Below are 25,733 nucleotides of genomic sequence, written 5' to 3'. Positions count from 1 at the left end.
TGATTTCTGTTTACTATCCCACTTTTTACTCAGTGTTTAATTTATAATGGAAGAGGAGCCAGGGCTCAAACAATTTTTTTACATTCATAACTGATGCAGCAAGCCCACAGGTGCCGGGGTGATGAGCTGCCAAGCCCAAAGGTGCTAATTTTACTCACTAGGTGGATGGTGAAAATGGTGGTCCTAGTATATCATGTTACCCCCATGGGGCACTTCGTTCTTTACATTCATCTGCACTAGGAACTTTTGTAGCCATTTTTTAGCACTGGTGCCATCAATCCAGCTATAAAAAGCAGGTTGCAGACCTTTTTACCACTTTGCCATTGGAACCATGTTGAGTTAGTGAACACAGAGGTAAAAATGCCTGTAGCCTGGCTTTGGTAAAGCTTACGCCTTTTATAACACTGGTGTTGAAAAGTGTATAACAATTTCCTAGTGAGAAGGTCATTATTTTGGACAGTAGGACTGGGAGGGCATCCATATACTTTCCTTGGCCCTCTGCCAGTTTGACAGCTGTCCCTCACACTGTGTGGGGGAAAGAAATAAGGGTGGGTGGATATATGGCTAATTCTCATTCAGCTGCTAATATAAACCCATTCAATTTTTTATTTTAATTTATTGGAGGAAAAGAAGGAAACCACAGTGGGACAAAAGCACTTTCATGGTCTAGCAGCAGATGTCCCATAATTGTCTTATTGGGTCTTCATTGTGGAATTATATGAAATGATTGGCACCTGGGTCTGAGCATCAGGGTTATCTAGGTCAGGTATGAGCAGCCACACTGCAAAGCCATACTCGAGTTACTGTGTCATCACTGGTGCTGTGCTAACCAGTGTGTGTACCCAGGGCATGTGGTTTTTTGTGCTGTAGTAAGATGATCTGCTCTGTGATTCTTTCCTGGTGGATTGTGAGAGGACTTGTCTGTCCTTCTGGACACGTGGGCGGAATTGTGGGAAGGCACTGAAGGACTATCAGCACTAGAGTCGTTTAACCTATGTCCTCACTGCAAAGTTGGCACTTACTAGCTCAGGAGTTAGCCTACAACCCCAAACAAGTCAGCAGACGTGAACAGTAAGCATCACCAAACTTGGCTGAGACAATTCTGTTTGTGGTCAGGAGCTGGGTTAGAAGCAACACCTGAAAAGAGTCACTTCCTATACATTTTGGTTAAGGCTTCAAACATTAGTTCTTTACCCTAGGGATTGTTAAACCTATGTAACCAGTATTAAACTGGCATAAAAGAATCCACACACAAAGACCATGCTAGTTTAACTTTTAACATTTCAATTAAATTGGTGTGATTTCCGTGTGAAGACAAGCTCTAAGGCAGGGGTCCCCAATGCGGTGCCCATGGGTGTCATGGCACCCGCCAGAGTGTCTAAGTTCACCCGTGTACTGGCCGGTGGACGAGCATCCACCAAAATGCTGCCGACAAGCAGCATCATCCAGAGGCGTCGCTGCTTGTCAGCAGCGATGCCTATTGACGTTGCCGCTTGTCGGTGGCATTTTGGTGGATGCTCGTCCGCTGCCACGATCCTCTGTGCCTCGTCATCTGGTGCCTGCCAGACAAAAAAGGTTGGGGACCACTGCTCTAAGGAATGTAGTGTGTACAGGGTTACACAAAGTATATTCCTGATTTTATACTGGAGGGGTATAAATGAGGCAAGCAAGAAGGTTCTGTTAATGCTCTGAGAATTGAGTTTCGGGTACAGGCATACAGCTCTCAGCCAAGTCAATCGGAGCACCGCACATTCATCTAGTCCAGTGGTCCCCAACCTTTTACGATGAGCCACGGGAGGACCATGATGGCGGACAAGCATCCGCCGACGTTGCTGCTTGTCGGCATTTCAGTAGGCGTCGCCGCTGAAATGCCACCAACAAGCAGCAACGTCAATAGGCGTCGCCGCAGACAAGCAGCGCCATCCAGCGTCGTCATCCCTGAAATGCGGCATTTTGGCGGCGACGCCTCTGGATGACACTGCTTGTCGATGGCGTTTCAGCGGATGCTCGACCGCTGACCAATACATGAGCGCACTTAGATGCCCTGGCGGGCACCATGGCACCCACATGCACTGCGTGTGGGACCCCTGATCTAGTTAAAGCATATGATCCTATGCATATTGCTTATTCTGAACCAAATAGCTTTGGTTTAGTGTGCACAACTCCAGTGACTTCAGTGAAGTCTACTTATGATAATATCTGTAAGGTAAGAGAGAATTCCTTGCTCTATCAAAACATAACATAACCTACGTACCAAAGATATTTACAGAATGCCAAATACTGTTGTTTCTATACTTGTTCACAACTGCAGTCGCAAACTGTGGATTTACATTCAGCAAACCAAATTGTTAACCACTGTTTCTTAACTACATTTATTTTTGTATTAAAATATTTGCCAAATTCTCTAGCCCTTTTGTCTCTTTCATAAAAAAATAAGTGCTTTTCATGGGGAGAAAGAGAGAGGAAAATACTGAGGTATTTGTTAGCAGAGTTCAAGACAATATTTCCTAAATACCAATATGATTAAACTTGGATATTGCATTAAAATATGGTTACCATTTTTTTTAATTGTTATGCAGCATAATGTCCCTTTTAATTGTTTACTTTGTGCTATATTTGTTTTCCTAATACAGGAAATAGTAACTTCCATTAATATTATTATTCTGTTACCTTTTCAGTCACTTGTGAGCACCATTTTTGTATGGCATTTCCCATAGTGTGCTGATCCTGGTACCATAAAAATGTATTTCCTGAAACAGTCTGAGCACTGATGGAAAATATTAGCTTAGTATTAGAGTTTTTAAGAGGAAAACACCTGTTTAAAAAAACATTGTATATATATAATTTTCCCAGGGAATACTGAGAATTTTTCTTTCCACCTTTGAATCATTAAAGGAAGCATGGGTGCTAATCTGGTATTGCAGTTACCATGTTATGGTAACCACAAACTTTTTGGAAATCAAAACAGTTAAAAAATCATAGTGTAAGTTGTATTTATTACATTTCAATAAAAGTTAAAAGGAAAGACTGAACGGCTCAGGGAAATGGTACTGGAATATGGAGGGTGAGAGAGAGACAGTCAGAGAAAGGGGCCCTAAAAGCCCCATATCTGGCTGGCAGAGGATTTCTCCTCTCAGAGCACTGCGGAAGACAAATGTAAGACTGCCTCCTGAGGACCTCGCAAAAACCCTGGCATAGGGCATAAGCCTTGGGTGGGTCTGGGGGAGAGAAGGGCATGTCAGGGACAGGACCACAGCACGCTACACTGCAGAGATTCCAGGCAGTGCTGTGGCCCATGAGGCAACCTGAGGAGGCTGCTGTAACTTAGACAAGTCCTCAGGGCCTGTGAGGGGCCTCTTCAGCCTTTGGAGGAGCCAAGGATCAGTAGGATACAAAGGTGACATACAGCCCTCTCCGCATTGCATTCTGTGTGGTGCCTCTGAGCCGCATCTCACTAAAGCCTTTAGTCTGTTGGAACCTAGTCCTGTGCCTATTTAAGTCGATGGAAAAACTCCCACAGACTTCAGTGGTGCAAGCACTGGTCTTTGGTCACTGATTTGAATGCAGCCCAGTCATTACCATCTGTTGTACGGTATCTATGAAATATAAGAGTGATTTCATTCTAGGTGCGAGTGGACAAGTGTCCATTTCCCAAAACCCACAAAGCCCCTCATAAATGGTGCTCATTAATGCCCTTTTTGGCAGTATAAGCAAAGGGATCCTGGACTGAACTGGAAGAGGGAGTGATCCCACTAGATTCTATTTGCAGCACAGCATGAGAAGCTTGCACTACTGCTGCATGTGTTTTTTTTTCTATTCTTTAAACACCTTGACTCTCCAGTGCTGTTAATCCAGCACTAAATTCACTTAGGCTACTTTGCAGAAAAATAAACTTGGGATAAAGAAAACAAAAGCCTTGCAAGATGTAGCTTTATGGCAAGCACATTAACGTGGTTCCTAAAACACCAAAAGTAAAATAAGTACAACTGGCTGCCTTCATATAAACATGGACCAAAATTATATAAACAGGAGCTAGAAATGCCCCTGCTGGTGAATAATCTGTTCAGGTCAGCAGGGGAGCAGTAAAAGCAAACTAAACTAGATAAGTGGGGATATTTTCCACATGGCAGATCAGCTGGTGACTCTAATTTCCTTTGTGATCCTGTGGGGAACTTGGAGCGAGAGCTTCCCCTGGTTCTACTATTCCAGTGATGTATTCTAACATTTTATTAAGACTCTGGACACAAACTATAACGGTTCTCTACTCAGTGTGCTTCTTACAAAGTGTGTTCTCTCTCAGCAAAAAATAAATAAATTGGTTATCCTGAATATCAGCAAGGCTTACAGTAAAATGAACACTTTAAAGTGCAGTTATCAGAAAAGGGACAGTAAAAGTGGAATTTACTTACCCACAAAAGAAGATCTGTTGGGTATTCCATATCATGATATCTGCTCCATTTAGTGTTTTGTTACATTCACATAGTGTGTTTGGCACAACGCAAGATACAAATATAAATCCTGATCCTTCAAGACACACTTATGTCTGCACAGAGCTCTGTTGAATTCAGTGCTGTTCTGCATAGGCACAAAGACCCACTCTCACAGTTCCAAGTTTACGATCTGGGCCCAAATCCACAAAGGGACTTAGGCCTTGCAATGCTCAGCATTGCAGTCTCAGACTTTTTAAGACTGTTGCCAACTGGTGGAATCCACAAGCTCTGAGTTATGCATGGAGGCTCCCTATACAATTCATGGGGTTAGAGTGATGCCTAAAAATGGGGTCCACAAAAGGCAGCATACTGTGTGAGGAGCTCCCTAAACTAGCTGATAGCAGATACCAAGGAGAGGGATTTATCCTAAACCCCACTGGTTTGTAGGGAGTTAGGCACCTAAGTCCGGACTTGGGGGGAGCTGCCTCTCTCTCCTTGGGAGCCACAGCTGGGAACCTTCTCTTGGAAGGGAAGTGCCTAAGCTGTTTCTTGCAAGAATGATGGTGGCACACACCTAACTCCACACAAAATGGCCTGGGGATGAGGCAAGAAAGAAATTTTCCGTGTGGCCAGTGACTGGAGCACTCATCTGGGATGCGGGAGACCCTCTTGCTTGATGAGGAGAAGGGGTTTGAGCATAGGTTTCTTGAATCTCAGGTGAGTGCCCGAACCACTTGGGTATGGAGTTACTCTCTCTGGCCCAATGCATATTTAATTATTAAATTATTTATATGCACCACTACCCTGATATAACACTGTCTTCAGGAACCAAAAAATCTTACCGCATTATAGGTGATACCGCGTTATATTGAACTTGCTTTGATCCGCTGGAGCGCAGCCCCACCCCCGGAGTGCTGCTTTACCCCATTATATCTGAATTTGTATTATATCGGGTCGCGTTATATTGGGGTAGAGGTGTATGTGGAGTAGCTGCCACATGAGAGAGTGAGGCAGACCCACATCAGAACATCCCAATATATACTTTTAATGATCATGTATCTAATCCTTGTCACTGAGTGCATAAACTGTTTGTGTATTTTTGTTTGCATGTCAAATTTGAGACTAAGATGATAAACATGAAACTCCAGGATGCAGTTACTTACATATTTACTTTTCAGTGCACGACAGTGCTTTTAACTGACAAAATTTCCATTTTAGCCACCTCACAAAATCTGCTTCAATTATAAAATAAACACCAAATAGGTTTTGATGAAGTACAGTAGCTGGAGATCATATAGTATAAGAGTTTGTCACTGAGGACACAGGTGTGACCTTATAGTCTTTGCACATGAGCTAAGTTGTCAGGGTTCTGTAAATAGCTGTGCCAGAGAGAGGAGACAAAGAAGCAGTATGAAGGAAAAAATATGGCTTCATTTTATTTTTAATTCTAGCTCATCTTCTCACACACACAAAAAACACAACCCACTGTGTCAGTGTGTGGGCTGCAAACGGAACAGATTTTTCTTAAATACGTGTTGGAAACAGAATATGAGTTTAGCAAGAGCCAAGAGGCCTCCTTCAGAAATGAATGGTCAATAAAGGACATGTATAGTGAGTGGTTGCTACTTTTCATGTTATTTATACTGTAGCTCAGCTTTAGTGAATAATCACTAAAAAAATTTTTTACCTGCAGAAATTTTCTCTCTCTGATTCAGACTAGGCTCCAGTATTTTGAAAGTATTTTGCTCTCTTTTGTGGACTTAGCCGGGCCAGTTTAATGTTACATGAAATAATATAATTTCCCTGACTGTCTACCATTTTCTTTTTCATTTATGTTTTGATTATGATCTAGAGCTTACAAGATCCTGTAAATAAATTAAGTGAGAAAGCTGAAAAGGAGGAGGATTTGCAGACTGCGGGCACCAAATCAGTGGAGGATCAGCAGATTCAGTAAGTCACGTGTCCTGCATCTCAGAACAATGTATTTTTTTCATCTGTGCTGTGCTTTCCAATTCATCTTTGGGTTTGTCTGTTTTTTAAAGGTTATTGTGAGGCACCTGTCACGCTTATAACTGTAAATACAGGCTTACTTTATTTGAACGTTAGAGATTTGAATAAGTAGAGATCAAAGTGGAGAAATTCCTGTAATACTGCAGTGTATATATCAGATCCCCAGCCAAGGAGCCACGCACAAAAGTTCTGTCGTAAACTAAAAGTGAGCAATGTAGAACAAGTAAAATTAGGCCCTGGAATTAACTGCTTTCTGCTTTACTCTTTCTGTTTAATAAGGGGGAAAATGCAAAAACTGAAAAATAAAGAGAAACAGTAAACAACCTAATTCAAGAAAAATGATAATATTGCGCTCCATCCTTTGTCCCTTTCATGCTGTCTTCCTTGCACCTGGGAACAGAAGCTGAATTCTTGCTTGCTTTAAGCACTGATTAGTTTTTTATGATGTATACAATGTTGGCTATTAATCCAGTACAGCAGTAGGTACTTTGCAAAGAGAATATCTAAGTGAGCTGATTCTGTTGTGACTTGAGTTACCTGCGGCTCTGAGGTGAGAGGGATATATGAATGGGATGTATGTTAATCTTCAGAGCAGCTGATCAGGGGATGGGAGAACTGGAGGATGAGATGTGATCCCTCACCTATGGAAATGTCACGATTCAGTTGCGAGGACATGCAGTGATGTAATCCTGATGCCACCTGTTGTTTTGACCATCCAAGTAAAGTACCTGCGTATGGATCGGATGTCAAAAAATTAAGAACAATTTGAATGCTGGTTACTGGGTTTTGTTTGGCTGGTTTTTAGAAGGCTTTTGGAAAGACTGTTGCTTTTTTAAACAAAGTAAAGAATCAGAAGACATTTTCCACTAGCTAACAGGTTTTAAGTGAGTCCTATTTGGGGGTTAAACAGGTTACAAAGGACACAGCCAAGTGACCTTGTGCAGGTGTCTGTTTTCCCAGCACTACTGTGAATCCATTGGTTGTAATGAGACACTAGTAAAGAATCTCAGAAAAAAAATTCTCCTAAAACTGAAGAAGGAACTTTTGGAATAAAGAAAAGAGTATTAGGAATGAACTACTTAGTATGCAGTCCTGTTTTGAGTGCAGGGGACTGGACTAGATGACCTCACAAGGTCCCTTCCAGTCCTACACTTCTATGACTATTCCCTGAAGCTTCCTCCACTCCACCCCACTTCAGAGCTTGTGCCTAGAAACTTCCCCAGTCCCCATATTACCTGAGTTCCTGCTACAGTTTAAAAACAAAAGCAAAACAGTACACCTATCCTGAGTGCTAGAAGCATGGTTCATGTTGATACTAGATATAGTTTTGTAGATCTTGCCAGAAAACACATCAGCTGTCATGTAATGGGCACGGTGGCTTGTGTCATGGCTTTTCACAACCCTCTGTAACTGAGAAGAAAGAACAGTTTCCCTCTCCGTCATTTTCTTACTTAAAACAAAAATATTAATAACTATTTCTGAGGCTTTAGAAAAAATAAATATAAATCCCCATCGAATCACTAACAGCTTTTAAAACATATTTTAAATATCTGACTTGTTTGCAGGGGTGGAATTGAAGTCATTACCTTGATTAATGAACTTACATTACTCTCATCAGGTCATTTATTCTTCTGGTACTCAACTATGAGACCATTGGTTAAGTCAATAACACAACCCCTTTACCTTTCTGCATTTGATGGCTGTTGAATTTTACTTATGTTGTGAACACAGGTTAAATTAACATGACTGGGTTTTTTGTTTTATTTTTAAATAATCTACACACACAAATTGTACTCCTTTTATTATACCAGTATATGGTTGAAGCAATGCAACCCCCACTACTGTGGAATCAGTTATATTAGGGCTGTATAGATAACTACATTTATTTGGTTAAATACGCCACTAATCAAAATAGTTAGACCAGTATAAAAATTGTGTGTAGACCGACCTTATGTTGCTTGTTCATAACATCAGCACTGTTGATTCATTCTTTCCAAATCTGTGCTGACACTGAGATGGATGTAACTTGACTGGAGTCAGTGGACTTGCACTAGGAGTGAATCTGGCCCATACTATTTAATTGCTGCCATAGATCGAGTACGCGAAATGTTTTTGTGGGGGATGATTATAGCTCCTTAGTGAGAAGTGGGCAAAACAAAATCTGGATGCACAGAATCCAATTGTATATTGTCCGTTACAGATTTTTAGATAGATAAAAATGGGACTTAAGCCACTTGACAGTTTCTCTTCCACCCAGTTTAATCTTTAATAGGTTTTGCAGACAAAATATTAGAAGGCAACAATTTACCAGCGTACTTGGGAAGTAAAGGGATTAGTGTAAATTACTGTTTTATTGCTACTGATGTAATGCTATTATGGTACAACTGAAGAAGGAAAGGTATCCAAAGTTTCTTCCTTTTACAAGATGTATGACACGAAAACATAGAAGTGTGCTCTTAATTTTTTTCACTCTCCAATTTAAGGTTGATTTCACTAGATGAGGAGAACCACAGCAAGGAACCGACCTATTCAGGTATTATTTAATATCCTAATGTTTCTCAGTTGTGGTGATCTGTTTAACGTATGTATTATTTTCCGCAAGCTACTTCACAGAGATTCGTAGAATTAAGCACACAGGGCCAGCTGAAGGCACCAACCCAGCAAGCAGCTGCTTGGAGGCAGCCAACAGTGAGGGGCATCACGTCTGGGTCTTCGGCGGCGGGTCCCTCGGTCCCTCTCGGAGCAAAGGACCAGCTGCTGAATTGCCGCCGAAGACTGAAGCGGCGACGGTAGAGCTGCAGATTGCGATCGCAGATGGATTGATTGATTGATTGATTGATTGATTGATTTATTTTATTTTGCTGCTTGAGGCGGCAAAAACCCTGGAGCCAGCCCTGTAAGCACAGAAGGGACCAATACATCATCCAGTCTGAACTCTAGCCTGCTGATTTTAAAATGTTTATCCCTGGTAGATGTAATTTACTCAGGCCCAGATCTTCAGAGGTATTCAGGCACCTAACTCCCATTGAAATCACATCACCATTGATGTCAGTGGGCATTAGGCACCTGAATATCTTTGAGGATCTGGGCCTAAGTTTCTGATGGACCAGAAATCTCTTCGTCATCCTCATATGACAGGAGTACACAATCCTGCTTCTTTCCAAATACCAAACAGAAATATTTATCGAACACTTTCCCCTTTTTTGCTTTATTATTACCAGTTTTACCATCCTCGTCTGGCTATTCCCATTGCTAGGACTTTTGTTCCTAATTACTTAGCCTCCTTTTTATTGTCCTTAGCCCTGCCAGGCATGGATTTTTTCTGTGATTTCTTTAGCTCCTGCTATCAATTTTCATAAGTTCTCATTTATAATCAGTTCTGTCTAGGTAACTTTATTCCATTTGTTATATTGCTTTTTAAAATCTCTAATTGCTGCCTTCACTTTTCCACGGGTCCAGGATGGGCTTTTAGCCAAAGTTGTCATTATTTAATTGTGGCTCTTTGGCCACCTATTAGCTCTTCCTTAAGCACTCCCATTTTCATTCAGATTTTTTCTGTTTACATTTTTATTCCCAATACTTTTTTTTAGGCAATCACCAACTTCCAGTACAGTGACTGATTAATCTTTATCCTTCATTATGAGAGCCAAAACAATGTTACCTCATGTTGGGTGCAATACCTTTTGTGTTAGAAAATGTGTATACTTTGATGATGTTTTACATGCTGGAGGTCCCAAGCAGCAAGCAGTATCTCCCACATTGAAGTCTCCCATAATATTTTTTCTTTCTGACACCTTACGAATAGGTGCTTAAGGACTAACTGCTCCTCCTCTTTCCCCCAATGCCACACCCCCTAGCCAGGCCAGAAGCTGGAGCTGGGCCACCTAGGGAACCTGAGCCACTTTGGAGAGCCCCAGACCCTCTACTTGCCCTGGGCAGAGGGCCGGCAGACCCTAGAGCAGCCCCAGGCCCATGTTCATACCCTCCTGGTGACTTTTTACTGTTTATTTTATCAATTTGTTCCAAAACTTCCTCTATTGACACCTCAGTCTGGGCCAGTTCCTCAGACTTGTCCAATAAAAAGGATGGTTCAGATGTGGGAATCTCCCTCACATCCTCAGCTGTGAAGATCAATGCAAAGAATTCATTTAGCTTCTCCCCAAGAACCTTGTCTTCCCTGTGTGCTCCTTTAGCACCTTGATTATCCAGTGGCCTGACTGATTGGAAGGCTTCCTGCTTATGATGTACTTAAAAATTGATTTGCTTTTAGTTCTTGTCTTTTGATAGTTGCTCTTTAAATTCTTTTTTGGCCTGCCTAATTATACTTTTACACTTGCCTTGCTGGAGTTTATGCTCTTTTCTGTTTTCCTCAATAGGATTTGACTTGCAATTTTTAAAGAATGCCTTTTTGCTTCTAACAGAGTCTTTTAGACTGCTATTTAGTCATGGTGGCACTTTTTTTGGTTCTCTGTTTTTTCTTGGAGGGAGAGGGCAGGGGGATATATTTAGTTTGAACCTCTATTATGGTGTTTTTAAATAGTTCTCATGCAGCTTGCAGGCATTTCACTCTTACTGTTCCTTTTTGTTTCCATTTAGGTGCCACAGGATTCTTTGCTACTTTTACAGATCCAGACTAACACAGCTACCCCTCTGATACTTCCTCATTTTTGTGAATTTCCCCTCTTTGAAGTTAAATGCTAGATCTTCTTTATTATTTCCCCCGCTCCTAGGATGTTAAATTTAATTACATTATGGTCATTATTACCAAGTGGTTCAGCTACATTCACCTCTTGGACCAGATTCTGTGCTCCACTTAGGGAAAAACAAGAATTGTTTCTCCCCTTATGAGTTCCAGAACTAGCTGCTCCAAGGATCAGTCATTAATGGTTTCTAGAAATTTTATCTCTGCATCCCATCCTGAGGTGACATGTACCCAGTCAATATAGGGATAGTTGAAATCCCCCATTATTATTGTTATTTCTGTTTTCGTAGCTGCTCTGTATCTCCCTGGGCATTCAAAATCATCACCACCATCCTGGTCAGGTGATCGATAGTATATACCTACTGCTGAACTTGGTTTGACTTACTTCATGTGTTTGGTTACAGCTGAAGATGGGAAGGACATCCTTTCTACCTTAGGAGGAAGCTTTGACTATAAAGAGAATTCTGGTAACCTAGACTGAAACTGCTTTACTTTACAATTTTTAACTATTGATTACGTAAGATTCAATGAATGACTAATAATTTTTTGTGCTTTGCTTTTTAACCAGTAGGTGCCATAGATGATTTATTAGACCTGAAACCTGAAGAAAGTGGTATGTGAAATTCATGCATGTCTATTTTATCAGTTTTCCAAAAGCAAAACACCAAAAATAATTTTAATCTTATCTTTTTCTAAATGAGATCATCCACCTACAGTATTTAAATATTGTTAAAGAACTTCAACTCTGCATACGTAATTTGTCTGCACTAAATCTCATATTGAAATAAAAAGTAAACCCGATTGAGTGCCATAGGATTTACAGTACTTCAATTTATTTGCCAAAAAATATAATTGTCTTGCTGGCAAAAGATGTAATTCATATTTATTTCAGTGGGGCTAATGTTATGCATGTTACAATGTCATTCCCATCCTTCCCATAATGTTTAATAGTCCTGTCTTTTATTCTTCTTTGCTTTTTATGCCCACCTTGTCATTATAGTTGGTACTGACTCTATAGCCGCTATAACTTTTTTTTGGAAATATGGCAGATATCAGTACCAGAAACAACTGATTTGAGCTCTTTTAAAAACTTAAAAGAACTGTTGAGTTATCTGACTCTCCCTTGTTAATTAAAACAGATATGCTGTTCTCATTTATACACGGGAGAACAATCTATAATATATACCCTCTGCTTGTATCCTCTGCTGGTTGACTAGTGTCAGCACTAAGGGATGAGTTCTTTCCCAACTGTGCTGTTTTAGCCTGTCTTTTTCTCCTACCCCCACTTCCGTTTAAGGAGGTCCCAACTAATGATAATGACACCCTTTATTTACCGCACTATTTTATGGAAATGCAGTAACACTTCATGCAATGGTTTCATTTGCTCCTAATTTACTTATCTCAGAAGGCCACACAGTCTTTTGTGACTCAAAAACGTTCAGTAGCTGAGTCAGATAGATTGGAGAATATATTTTAGGCTATCTGAGGAGGAGCCTATGAAGTATAGAATTCCAAATGGGAAGGAGTGGATACAGATATCTACACTTTAGTTAAGACAACGGAACTGTCTCGGGGGAAAAAGTTTTTCAACTATAACTTAGTTTTTGCCAAAAATGCAGGTTTGGTTTGAACAAAATATGTTGCAAATTTGTTTTGAATTTGCTGAATTGTTTTTGTAGAAAAAAAAAAAAAGTTGTTTTGACGTTTTTGAAGTGAAGATTATTTGATTCAAAATGATTTTTCATTCTGAAAGTTCTATTTTATGCTTCAAAAATTTTAAGAAGCTCTAAATCAAAAGGAAACAATTCATTTCATGTTGAACAAAATGTTGCATTTTGGGTCTAAATGAATTTGATTATTTTTTGAGGTTGTGGAAAATTTCAAAAAATTTCATTTTCAGGTCAATCCAAAAGTAATTTTTGGAATTGCCAGAAAACTGAAAAAAATAATTAATTGCACAGCTCTGTTTTTGAAGTGCTGATGGAAATATTATCTAGGGCCATGGAGATGCTGACATAGTGATGATTTCTCAGTCATATGTGTAATAGAGAGCCCCAGACTCTCCATGTATAAACTGTTAGACATGGTGAGTTTTTGCTTTGTGGCTTAATATTGTGTCCCTCTCGTGCCTGGTAGTGGCCTCTTTTTCTCTTTCCTTTTTCCACCACTTCCAGCATCTTCTATGTCAAACATTCCTATGGGAGTCACAGGTAAGGCCTGGTCTATGTACAGGTATTGAACCAATTTAACAATTTCTGAAAGAGTTAGATCTGTACAATCCTTAGCATGGAGGCGGTTGTGCTGGTATAAAGGTGCTTGTGGTGGTATACCTTATTCCTCTAATTTTATCAAAATAATATCTACTGGTATAAACACCTTGATACCTATACAACTGTGAGGGGGGATTTTACCACTTTAACTCTACCAGTACAGTTAAAGTGGCACAATTTTTGTGTGTACACAAGTCCTAATTCGCCTTCTGTGTTGTTTGACCCTCATGTTGCAGTGCTTTCAAGCCACATTATTCTTTCCTCTCCTTTTTTTTTTTTTTAAATACCCTACAGAATGGTTCTAAAGGACACATACATGTTACGTGTATTCAAACAGACAAAAATGAAATGTGAGGGCAGGATTTTTTTAAATGTGGTGTTTAAACATTTCCAGTGCTCAGAGCTGTGTGTGCAGGCATGGAAAGGATATATGGGAAAATGGGCAGTGAAGAAGAAATGATGGATAGAAAGCAAAGGAGAAAAACAAAAAGTAAAACAAATATGAAAGTGTCGGAGAGGGGTATGAAGTAAGAAAGTCCATAACTTATGACCTAATATAGCTACCACACTAGAATAGTCAGAAGAAATTGAGTTTTCAGATTTAAATCTTCATGTATAATTTCTTCACTGACTAGGTGTGACACACATGAAAACTGCAAACCTAGCATAGTTTTGATCTGAGCTGTATCACTGCAAACTTTCTTCCTGTTGTGGTAAATTTAATTTGTGGTGAGGTGCAGTAATGGTATCACATTGTCACTAGTAACAACACTCTTAATACATGTTATCTTCTCCTGCTAGTCTTGAAACTTCATGAACGTAAAACATTTCCTGCTGAAACACTAGGAGAGTATGTGAGTGCTTAGATATCAGAATGATAAATACCTGAGAAATACTAGAGAGAGTACTGTTGTTACCATAGTCATGAGTGCACTGTAAATATATGGATAAGTACTGCTAAGTGAACTTTGAAAAGTTTTGAAGGTATTAATGTTCTTAGCCACGCCTCTGAGATGAGGGAGGTGGGGTGAAAATCTCACGAGATAGGTTTTCTTGTGATACTTCCGGTAATTTCTAATAGGAATGCCAGGAGAATAGGCTTTTCTGTGCTCTTTCCATTTTTGATCCCACCTAAGAAATGCAGAGCCATATAAAACTGTAAATTAAAAAGATGTTTAAATGTTTGGATTCTACCTTAATATTGGCTAAAAATTCAGGCTGGTTCTGATTTTATAGGAGCTGGTTTACTCGTTCCTCATATGTAGATGTTTGTATTCTCCTATGTGATATTGACTCATGTGCCTATTTAAAACTCAAGTTCTGCCCCTTTTCTCTCCACTGACTCCGCTGTGGTCACTTCAATGTAAATCATTGTGGTCATTTAAAAAAAAGAACACATTGAAGTAGGGAGTTAGATTTAAATAAAATGTGGTGACCATTTTGCCTCATGAGATCCTGTTGTCCATTCTTACGGTCTCTTATGCCAAAAACATTAAAAGCATCTGTAATCTCTACAGTTGTATGTAAGCAGAAGTGGAGGACAAAGTAAGATAACTAGTCATCTGAAGCTTTGCAAAATGAAGTTGCCTCTTGTGCTTTCACACGCTCGAGGTATACATAATTGAGGTGAACTGTTCAGTTTCATTAATGTGATAGTATCAGACTTGTAACCAGTGCTAAGTAGAAGATGGAAACCACTGTTTTCATTATCAGCATAGTCCCTCAATATACCTGTAGTTCTAAACATTTCTGGGTGAAGATGAAAGTAACCTTATTGATTAAATCCAGAGATGGTTTCTTTCAGTTTGAGTACTGTGACAATATCAGATGTAACCAGATGGTTAATAGTTACGATCAAGAATTATGTGCGCTGTGTAGAGGGGGTGGGAGTAGACTTTTTCCAAACACCAACCTTGCCAGCAATAACCTAGCATCTTCTTTAACCACAGTTCCTTTGATATAGAAGGGGAAACAGGTCAAGAGGATAACGAGGGTTAAGAGCTGGGACTTTCAAAAGTACTCAATGCTGGTCTAACTGTGCTCCCATTAAAATTAATGAGAGTTTTAACATTGACTTCAGTGGGAGAAGAATTAGGCCACTGCTGAGTGTCTTTGAAAATCCCCCTCAACATATCTAATAGGCAGTTTTTTTCAAATAGAGACCCCCAACTGATCCAGTCATTCATCAGTAGCAGAGGCGGCTCTAGACATTTCGCCGCCCCAAGCACGGCATCATGCTGCGGGGGGCGCTCTGCCGCTCGCCGGTCCCGTGGCTCCGGTGGACCTCCCGCAGGTGTGCCTGCGGAGGGTCCACTGGTCCCGCGACTCCACTGAAGCCGCGGGACCAGCGGACCCTCTGCAGGCACGCTTGCGGGAGGTCCACTGGAGCTGCGGGACCAGTGGACCCTCTGCAGGCATGCCGCTGAAGGCATCCTGCCTGTCGCCCTCCCAGTGACAGGCAGAGTGTCCCCTGTGGCATGCCTCCCCAAGCACACACTTGGCGTGCTGGGGCCTGGAGCCGCCCCTGATCAGTGGGTCAAAAAGTCCAACTGAACAAATGTTTGCTATATATTTGAATCTTACACAGGCAGCATTCTATTTGGGCATGCAGCAATCTGATTTAATTCAAGGTCAAATGAGTCTTTTTAGAGTGCATGTATAACAGGAATGCACACAGCAAGCAGAAAAGCAGCCTTCGAGAATTTATTAAACCTTGGACTATACGGTGCTTTGGTTTGTGATTATGAACTTGTACTGCATTTTAAATGGAAAAAAGTCTCTGTGGAGGTAATTGTTTTCAAGTATCTATCAAAGAATACTTTGCTGCAGAAGCTGCAACTGGACTTGTCCACGGAAACTGGGCCTGGAAATGGGAAACCGTAGACATCCACACTGAGTATACAATCTGAATAGGATTCAGTATATTAAAACTGAATTGAAGTTTTCTGTATTCCACTTTGTTCTGTGTTTGTTTCCCTGAAAGTTAATTCATCTCTAGTAATTTGTCTCGTTCCTCACGTTTTGTTTAAAATCAGCTTTGAAAGACGATCTGGCAAACTCCCTGGAGCCTGAGTCTGGTGATAAGGATGATATGGTATTGTTGAACGAAATCCTCAATGCTTCCTCGTTGGATGAGGGGGAATTCAGCAAAGAGTGGACAGCTGTCTTTGGAGAAGACCCGCTCACTGACCTCTCCACTGCCTCTTCAGTCGGAGAAATGGAGAGCATGCCATCAGTGCCAGCACCATCAGGCTTTCTTCCCTCACAGCTCTTAGACCAAAACATGAACGATTTACAGTCCTCTCTACATGGTGAGTGTGTGTCTTGCATTTGCGTAAGTTTTTTCCACATTTGGGACCTTAGTCTCTCTCTACTTCAGTTCCCAATCTTTGTCCGTCTTGGCTGTTTAGAGTGTAAACACTTATGGTATGTCTACACTGCAATAAAATGCCTGTGACTGGCCCATGTCAACTGACACCAGCTTGGGCGGTGGGGCTATAAAATTGCTGTGTAGCCATTCAGGCTCGGGCTGGTGCCCGGCCTCTGGGAATAAACGTCTACACTGCAATTTTACAGACCTGCAAGCCCGAGTCAGCTGACATGGGCCAGCCACTGGTGTTTTAGTGCAGTGTACAGATGATACCCTGAGGGTCAGAAATTGTCTCTTATTATGCGTACATACGGTATCTCACGCAATGGGGACTGATCTCATGTGGAGCCTCTTAGGCATGCTGTAGTACAAGTTGTTGTTGTTGTTGTTATTTCTAAAGGAAAAAGCAAGCCAGTTTTATTTTTAAAAGTTCTTGGTTAACAAACATTCACTCTCTCTAGGTTTTTATATTCCACTGCAAATGTAGCTCTCTATTTCAGCTGCCTTTTTAAAGGGAACGTTAGCTTTCCTCTTGCTGTACTTTCGATCCCATTTACTTATCCATAATAATTAAAGGACTCTTGTTAACATTATCTGTGTAGACATATCATTCAGCTGGAGAAAAATGTGCAACTTGCCAGTTCCATTTCTAAATTGAGTTGTGGTAACTTTTTTTTTTTTAACTTACTTCTGACATTTGTTGGGCTGAAAAGTAAACTGCTTGACTTCCTTACTGTCTCACTGATAATCTTTTTGTCTAGTCATGTCATAAAGCCATTCTCAGTGAACAGGCAAACCAGAATAGGCTCAAGGCCAACAAATGCTTTCAAATTTATAAATTGCAGTTTGTTTCTTCAAAGGCAAAATTCCTCTCTCTAAATGCTCTGTAGTGATAATGGGAATACAGTACAGGAGAGTACTTCATAAAGATATTCTGGTACTCTCTTAAAGCAGTCCTTTTCAGATCCAGCATATTATCACAAAACTCAGCACAGTTTGTATTGAGGACTTTTTTTTAAATTGGTTTACTTGTTCAGCTGTCTGTTCTAGTTAAGCAAGAGCAGAGTCCAGTGTCTCCTTCAGAGGTGTTCTGCTCCCCAACTCTTAGTGCAAGGACAAAAAAGAAAAACTATGTAAGAGTTAAATACTATTCTACAATATGTTCAGATTTGTGGTCTGCCAGTCTCATCAGTGTAAATTTCCCATCAGTTAGTTCTTTGAGCCAAATACTGGTCTCACGGAAGTCAGTGGGAGAAGGTTTCCAGGCAAAATTCCCATTTGTTTCTGTGAAATTAGAATTTGGCCTCATTTGCTTAACCAACTCAGCCTATCCATTGCCAGCCATTGGCATATAAATGAGGCTTCTGATTTCTGTAGTAACCAGTAAACACTGATAAAACACCACTGTGCCAAAGAGGGTGAGGGGAAATGTTTATCCAGTAAACTCCAGAAAAACACTGGAAATGGTTACTCAGTTCATGTTGCCTTCATCCGTTTCCCGGTGCAGTTTGTTTATATAGGCCAGGGGTTCTCAATCTGTAGGTCAGGACCCCAAAGTGGGTTGCAACCCCATTTTAATGGGGTCGCCCAGGCTGGTGTTAGGCTTGCTGGGGCCCCGGGGCTAAAGCCAGAGTCCGAACCCCACTGCCTGGGGCTGAAGCCGAAGCCCGAGCCCCACTGCCCAGGGTCGTAGCCCCAGGGCTAAGGTTACATGCCTCCTGCCCAGGGCAGAAACCCTTGGGCTTCACCTATGGACCCCCACTGGCCCAGGCTGGTGAGGCTGGTGTGTGCTTGGGCTTCAGTCCCCCCTCCTGGGGTCATGTAGTAATTTTTTGTTGTCGGAAGGGGGTCACGCTGCAATGATGTTTGAGAACTGCTGATGTAGGCAATGCCCCTGGTCCCTGGCTTGTATCTGACATTGTATCATGCTGGGTATATCATGCTCAACTAGATTGGCAGCAAATTCCTACATTTCTATTCACCATTCATTAGATGGAGCATTGTGCACATGTGGGATTTAAAACAATACTGTATTACAAATTGTGGAAGCAATTTAAAAAATGCTTCATCACACAAGAGCCCCAGAAGAATATGTCCATGGTTATCAGGTTTTCATTGTGGAAGACAGCAAAGGAAAGAAGGTACTAGCGTGCAAACATCGTAGAGCAGAGGTTGGCAACCTTTTGGCACATGGCCCGTCAGGGAAATCTGCTGGTGGGCCAGGACGGTTTGTTTACCTGCAGCGTCCGCAGGTTCGGCTGATCACAGCTCCCACTGACCATGGGCCGAGGGATTCACTGTGGTTCACTGTGCCAGGCCAGTGGGGGCTGTGGGAAGTGGCGTGGACTGAGGGATGTGCTGGCCGCCGCTTCCCGCAGCTCCTATTGGCCGGAAACTGCAAACCGCGGCCAGTGGGAGCTGCAGTTGGCTGAACCTGCAGACGCTACAGGTAAACAAACTGGCCTGACCCACCAGCAGATTTCCCTGATGGGCCGTATGCCAAAGGTTACTGATCCCTGTTCTACAGTTATGATACATATTGTGCGTCAGAAAAAACTTCTGCTAGAATGATCAGACATTGGTAGTGTAGAATACACACACAAACCTGAAAAACCCACCATCAAAACCAGATACCTTTAGCGCTGTTCCAGCTGTACATTAGTGAAACTGTGACAAGATTTAAAAGAAAAAGATGAGATGGATGTGGCACATGAACTTACAAGGGCTTTGGTACAATCTAGTGCAAGCCTTTTCCAAGCAGATTGGCTGATAGGCTTCCTTTATTATTGATCATTCTAACTTTGTGGTATGTATGTTTAAACTTTTAACAGTGCAAGGTCACATTTTAAAGAGGCCGCTTGTGAGGGACCTGTGGCACAATTGTCCAGTTTGCCTGTACGAATATAGACAATGCATCTCTGCCCTAGATTTCCATCTCTTTTCCCTTCTTACTAGAGTTGCTGACAACCTGCTGTTCATTGGCAGGGAAAGGACATAAAAGACCCTTGCCACCTCTAATTTTATGTGATTCTGTGTGCATGTCGACACTTACATTAGATTGACTACACTACAATCAATGCAGCAAGTGTTGATTTAGCAGGTCTGGTGAAGACACACTAAATGGATGGGAGAGCACTCTCTCATCGATTTCTGTACTCCACCTCCCTGAGAAGCATAAGGGAAGTCGATGAGAGATGCTCTCCCATCGACACAGCACAGTGTAGCCACCTCGGTAAGTGGATCTAACTACATCGACTTCAGTTACATGAATAATGTAAGTTAGATCGATTTACCATCATAGTGTAGAGCAGGCCTATAAAACACTCCTGCTGTCTATTTTAATAAAATGGCCTTGGCATTAATAAACACAGGGGAACCGCTTTACCTACCAATCAAATAGAAAGAGGACAGATCGCCACAGTAATGGCGGTAGTCTACTGAAGCGAGCAAGATTCTAGGGTATAGACTTTATCTTAAATGGCCTTTGAAACAGATCCCAGTGGCACCAGGACCCAGTATCTGACATGGCATCAGGCATGGCAAAAGATAAGAAAGTAAGTAGAGGGATGGAGGAAGAGGAAAGTGGAGGGAAACTATGGGAGACAGAGAAGAGACGGAAGGTGTGGGCTTGTAGAAAGAAGAGAGATGAGAACAATTGATATATATAGATATAGATATGGCACTTAAGATATTCTAGAATTAGGGGCCATTGATCACTAAAATTGGTGGTTGGATAAGTAAGTGACATGCAGAAAAGACAACATTATGATTGGATTACTGGGAAGACGATCTGGCTACATATATACACAGACTTAGTACCACATATCATGGTTAGACTTGTGGTAGCATATACCCTTTAATCATCATAAAAATGAAAGGACTGAAATAACGTGCACCCATTATAGCTACAATAAGCACCTTATATAATTGTAAATGAAATAATTTAAGGGAAAATGTCCTATTTTCCTGTGTGTTTACATTGCACGTTTAACAGTGTAATATGGAAGCCTAGTGCTTGTGATCCTGTTTTTCTCTACAGGCTGAGCCCAGTGATTGCAAAATCCACAGCTCTCTCACAGGAGAAAGGGGTGGGGAGTGTTAACTCAAGGGTAAAGACCTGGAGTTTTGGTGCTAAAGTTGGTGGGTTCTATTCCCACTGTCGACTGTGGTGCCTTTGTGTATATGTTATAGCAGCACTTTGTGTGTAGCCAGTTTCACTGTTTACTTTGTGTAGTTAATTTCTCCCTTGCTGAAAAGAATTTTAAAACCAAGGAAGAAGAAAAAACACCCATATAAAATCTCTTTTTAAAGGGAATCTAAAGAATAAAGTTCTGGGTATGCTACTTAAAGGTGCTTTATAAGCACCTGGAATTTTTCAAAATTAATCATTTTAAAATAGCTTCAAGTTAAGTGTCCCTTTAAATACTTAGCTTTTGCCAATAAATGAAATGATGGTCCCTGGAACTACACAAGAGCAGCAGCAGAATAAAAAAATGTACAACATGGGTCATATTTTAGCTAAATCGTAGTCACATTTACCACTATTCAAATGTTAAAAATCCTCTCACCCACCCTCCTGCCTGATTGGACTGTCTGGACTGGAGCTTCTGTGAACAGCAACTCATTCGACTATTTTTTGAAATGTGCTTGGAAGGTGGTCTTATTAGGAGGGAGGGAGGCAGGACAAGTGCTCTTTTAGGCAGACTGGAAGTTCAGCTGTGCAGATGGAAAGCACACGATTGCCTTAGCCTTTCAGAACGTGCACTTGGTCAGCAGAAACACTCTGCTCAAGGACATTGCTCCTCTGCAGAAGTTAACGGCTTATCTCTGTGGAAATGAGGGAGAATATGAGCAGCAGTAACCATAACTGGCAAAGGGCTGAGGTGTTGTATGACTCCATCAACTGATATGAGTTTTCTACTGTAAAGTACCCAGGATGATATGAGTTCATTAAGTAATTACTGTTGATTAACACTAATGCCACCATGTTATTGAATTTTAGGCTGGGCAGCTAACAGTGTTAGCCATCCATCTATACCACAGCCAGCACAGAAATCAAACAGTCTGAATGTGAACACCAACAAGATGCCTGCGAAAGGTGATATGTTCATTATTAGTGTTTTCCATTGCTCTATGATTATTTGCATAATACATTTACCTTCAGGAATTGTATGTGCACACTAATTAAATACTTTAGATAGTCGGTGTTGGAATATATATGTATTTGTATTTGCTGGCACTAAAAAGCAATCATTTAAGTTCCAGTGAAATTTCAGATGAAACACAGGGGTTTCTGCTCTAAAATCTGTGAGACAGAGAGTTGCATCCACATGCACTCAGTCTGAACCTAGCCTCATTTGTTCTGGAGTTCAGAGAGGACATTATAGCTGAAGTACAGACCTCTGATATGGTAGAACAGAATCCTAACTGAACATGCTGATCAAGATGTTATTTCAGTGACGTGCCCCATGTTACAGTAATCTGTGTGCCTTGAGGTGCATGTAGCAACAAGTGAATTATATTGCAAAGAGTGCAATCCTGCATCTTTTACCAGGACAAAACTCCCATTGGCTTTGGTTGGGGTTTGCTGAAAGATTGGGCAAAGTAAATGTAAGGTGTTCATGACATGTCTCTAGCTTTGTGTGTGTGTGTGTGTGTGTGTGTGTGCACAAATTCCTCAAAGATCTCTTATGCAGGAAAGACCGGTGACCTAAACTGTATTTTTGTTTCCTTGCTGAAATGTGTGAAGTTTCTTTGCATGGTTAGGTGCATAAGGCTGAGTGGGTTTTGGCATCCGTTTTAGATGTGGTCATAAAGTGGGTGGGGAAGTCACAGTTGTGATAATTGCATCAGAAAAGGGCAGTTACAATAAACTTCATTGGATTAGTCTAAAACCTATTCCAATAATTGTGTGGGTGGCAAAGAGATTCTGCTTCTCAAACATACAGATAGTGAAGTCAGACCCAGCAGAACTTTTCTCGTCCATAAATCGCTTTGTGAACCCAGATTGCTTCTGATCAGCCCCAGAACACAGTACCTCCCACTGAGAGGAAGTATTTTATTTCACATAAAATATCATCTGTATCAGGAAAGCTCCACAGGTCACCAAAAACAACATGCTGACTACATGACCAGAAATGCAATTCTCTCCTCCTCCCAGGAATTCAGCCCATTCACACACACAGTAGTCATGAACTCACGGACAGCAATCAGAGATGCCGCCTGTGACTTGGACCCCTACTAGGGGTGGTCAAGCAGAGTGATTGCCCTGGGCACCTTCTTCCAGGGTGTGCTGTCCCACTGTGTCACTTGGTTGTTTTACTGCACTTTGGCCAGTTGGCCATTTTTGCTGTGCTGATTGGCTGTTTTTTGGCTTGGCACAGAGGAGGGAGGGAGGGCAATGAAAACATTTTCTGCCCTTCCTGGATGGTAAGAGAAAACAGAAGACATCAGGGACACCTGTTAACAGAGACTTCCCACAACTCCTTTGTCTAACGAGCCCTAATACGTGCAGCTAGTCCTGAAGAGACCATTACGTGGTGTTAGAGACTTTTCAACGAACTGCCCAGTAACTTGCCTCCGTTTTCTAACTAAGCTATTTGAGATACTAGCACTCCAGTGCCAGCTGCCTATGTTTTGGATCGTTCAGGCTAGGCCATAGTACTCAGACAGTACGTGTTGCTCTGATGGATATCTTCTTCATGTTCATAGGAAACGGAAGTACATCCCATGATCATTTTGTTTCATCTCTCTGGCACCAAAGACCATGTTCTCCTGTCCCACCTACCAGCTGCTTCAGGGGTGAATGGAAATGCCCTGAAATGACTGAGGTCCCTCTTCTCAAACTGAACTCAGATCATTAAGGGCAACTTTTCCTCCTAAGAGGTCCTTCATTTCAGTGCTTTTTGATTACCCTGCCAACTAGCCCCTTCCTGAGACTTAGCCCCAGCCTATCAGACACAGATAAGGCTATGGGGAAAAATTCATTCAAAATCTCCAGGCTTGTTTATTGGAATTCATTCTATCGAGGTGTGAAGCTGCTAACCCTGAATAGCTCCAGCAGTTACAAAATGCAACAACCTATTAACGTAGCAGGTTTCTGTGAACACATCACTCTGTTCCTTTTGGTGAATAAAGAGTACAGTTCAGGGTCTCCTGTCCTGGTATTCAAAGCCATACAGAGGATTGGCCCTGGCTACGTGAAGTATCTACTCTCCCTCTACAGCTATAACCACTACATTCCATCACAGTAATGAAACTGTTGACCAAGCTGGGAGGCACGTTTGCGGGAGACAGAGCTTTCACAGGAGAAGATTGGAAGTGGTTAGTCCCGTGGCTAAGGCTACATGCAAAACTCATTTCCCTCACTTTGCTCTCCTTCCTTCACATTCACAAACATAATCAAAACACCTGTCAAGTTATCAAGCAATTTCTCCTGCAGGCTGGAAACAGGGAGATGGGGAGTGTAGGGAGGGGAGAAATTATTTGTATCTTCAAATAATTAGGAAGTGCTCAGATATTTAAAATTGGGGAGCATATAAATACCTGTATAGACTGATGTGCTACAAGCATTTCTACAGAAATGGGTGGATATTTAATTTTGTTGCAAGTAATATATTGAAATGTAATTCATTACACTATAGGTAAAAGGAGATGTATTTTCTTCATCCGTCTAACAATACTCATGGCATTCGTTTTGTTTGATCTTCTGCATTCAGTCAGCTATGTTTAAGACAGGCAAGAATTCTGACATCGTGTATTTCACTATTCCAGAACCTGCAAAGAATCCTAAAGACCTGACTGCTTGGTTCAGTCTTTTTGCTGACCTTGACCCGTTATCCAATCCTGATGCTGTTGGGAAAACAGATAAAGAACATGAATTGCTCAATGCATGAGTCTGCGGCTTATGGTAACTCACACTGCTCCATTCATTAACACTAACTTCGGGTTTAGAAGACTACAACAAAATCAGTATGCTGTTGTGAAACTATAAAGTATGTGCCATTATAATAAAACTAAAAGGATTTAACCCCCTTTTCTATAGGTACAATCATTTGATCTTGTTTTGTATAAAGAGTTTGCATTTATTTTCTATGTGGACTTACCAAATGAGGTTAAAATTTAGGACAGAATTCTAGCCATATTAGGATACCTGCTGAAACACTGTCATTGCCTGAGGTATGCAGAGCTAATGGTAGAGTGAAATATAAATTATAAACCTATTTTTTTATAATGTTTCTTGTGCAAATCAAAAGATCATGTAATGGGAGGGGCTGCATGAGTCAAATAATGATTGTATTTGCCACTGCTATGTTGAGATGTAAATTCAGTCTGTTTTGTTAGTATCCATACTGAAAAATCCATGCTGGGGCTAAATTGTTGAAGGATTATATTTGGGTCTGTCAAGCTGCTGTATTCATGGTCTCTCTGATTTAAATTATTAGACAAACTGCACTACACAAGACCAAAAATATTGCCCACAGTGCATCCTTCCTGAGTTTTTCATTGTGCTAGCAGGATTTGTACAAAGCAGAAGTTGGTTGCCACTATTGCTTACACACGCCTTGAAAGCATTCAAGTTTTCTGTTAAAAGTAGTTTTCAACAAACTGATTTGATAAGCATGTGTTTCTTGAGCCTGTTGTGACACTAACTCGCCTTTAATAAAATGGTTTTGACAACAAAGAAAAAAGACCTACGAAGGACCTCTTTTTTCAGCTGGAATGCTAGTGTCATTGTTGAATGCAGTATGCCCCATTCATCTGATGATGAAAATTTCAAACAGTAGCTAATAATTCATCACATTGCCTCAGGCCACTCAAGAATAGTAATGCAGTAGGTTGGCAAGAGAACCCTGTATTCAGATTCTTCTGCAACTCATTGTTTCCTGCTTCTCCCCCTTCCTTTTAAAACAGAGGACGTTAAAGGAGTGTCAGCCTTCACTTTAGCTTTG

At 41.1% G+C, this 25,733-nt stretch overlaps 1 protein-coding gene across 3 annotated transcripts in view; it reads left to right on the top strand.

Moving 5' to 3' along the window:
• Positions 1-25,533, top strand: part of ICA1 (islet cell autoantigen 1) — a 100,391-nt gene extending 74,858 nt beyond the window's left edge. Inside the window, exons 9-15 of one of the 3 annotated variants that reach the window (XM_050938645.1) lie at positions 6,283-6,380; positions 8,924-8,973; positions 11,547-11,609; positions 11,714-11,755; positions 16,448-16,723; positions 21,785-21,880; positions 24,556-25,533. In XM_050938645.1, coding sequence (XP_050794602.1) covers positions 6,283-6,380; positions 8,924-8,973; positions 11,547-11,609; positions 11,714-11,755; positions 16,448-16,723; positions 21,785-21,880; positions 24,556-24,677 — 747 coding nt within the window. In that variant the 3' untranslated portion in view covers positions 24,678-25,533. Of the gene's footprint in view, positions 1-6,282; positions 6,381-8,923; positions 8,974-11,546; positions 11,610-11,710; positions 11,756-16,447; positions 16,724-21,784; positions 21,881-24,555 lie in introns of all 3 variants that reach the window. The other 2 variants (XM_050938646.1, XM_050938644.1) reach the window with 2 other exon arrangements.
• Positions 25,534-25,733: the final 200 nt, after the last annotated feature.

The sequence above is a fragment of the Gopherus flavomarginatus genome, chromosome 2 (assembly GCF_025201925.1).
Source record: "Gopherus flavomarginatus isolate rGopFla2 chromosome 2, rGopFla2.mat.asm, whole genome shotgun sequence".
In the NCBI taxonomy this organism is placed as follows: Eukaryota; Metazoa; Chordata; order Testudines; family Testudinidae; genus Gopherus; species Gopherus flavomarginatus.
Note: the sequence above shows the minus strand (reverse complement) of the source record. Positions and strands in the feature narration are given on the sequence as shown.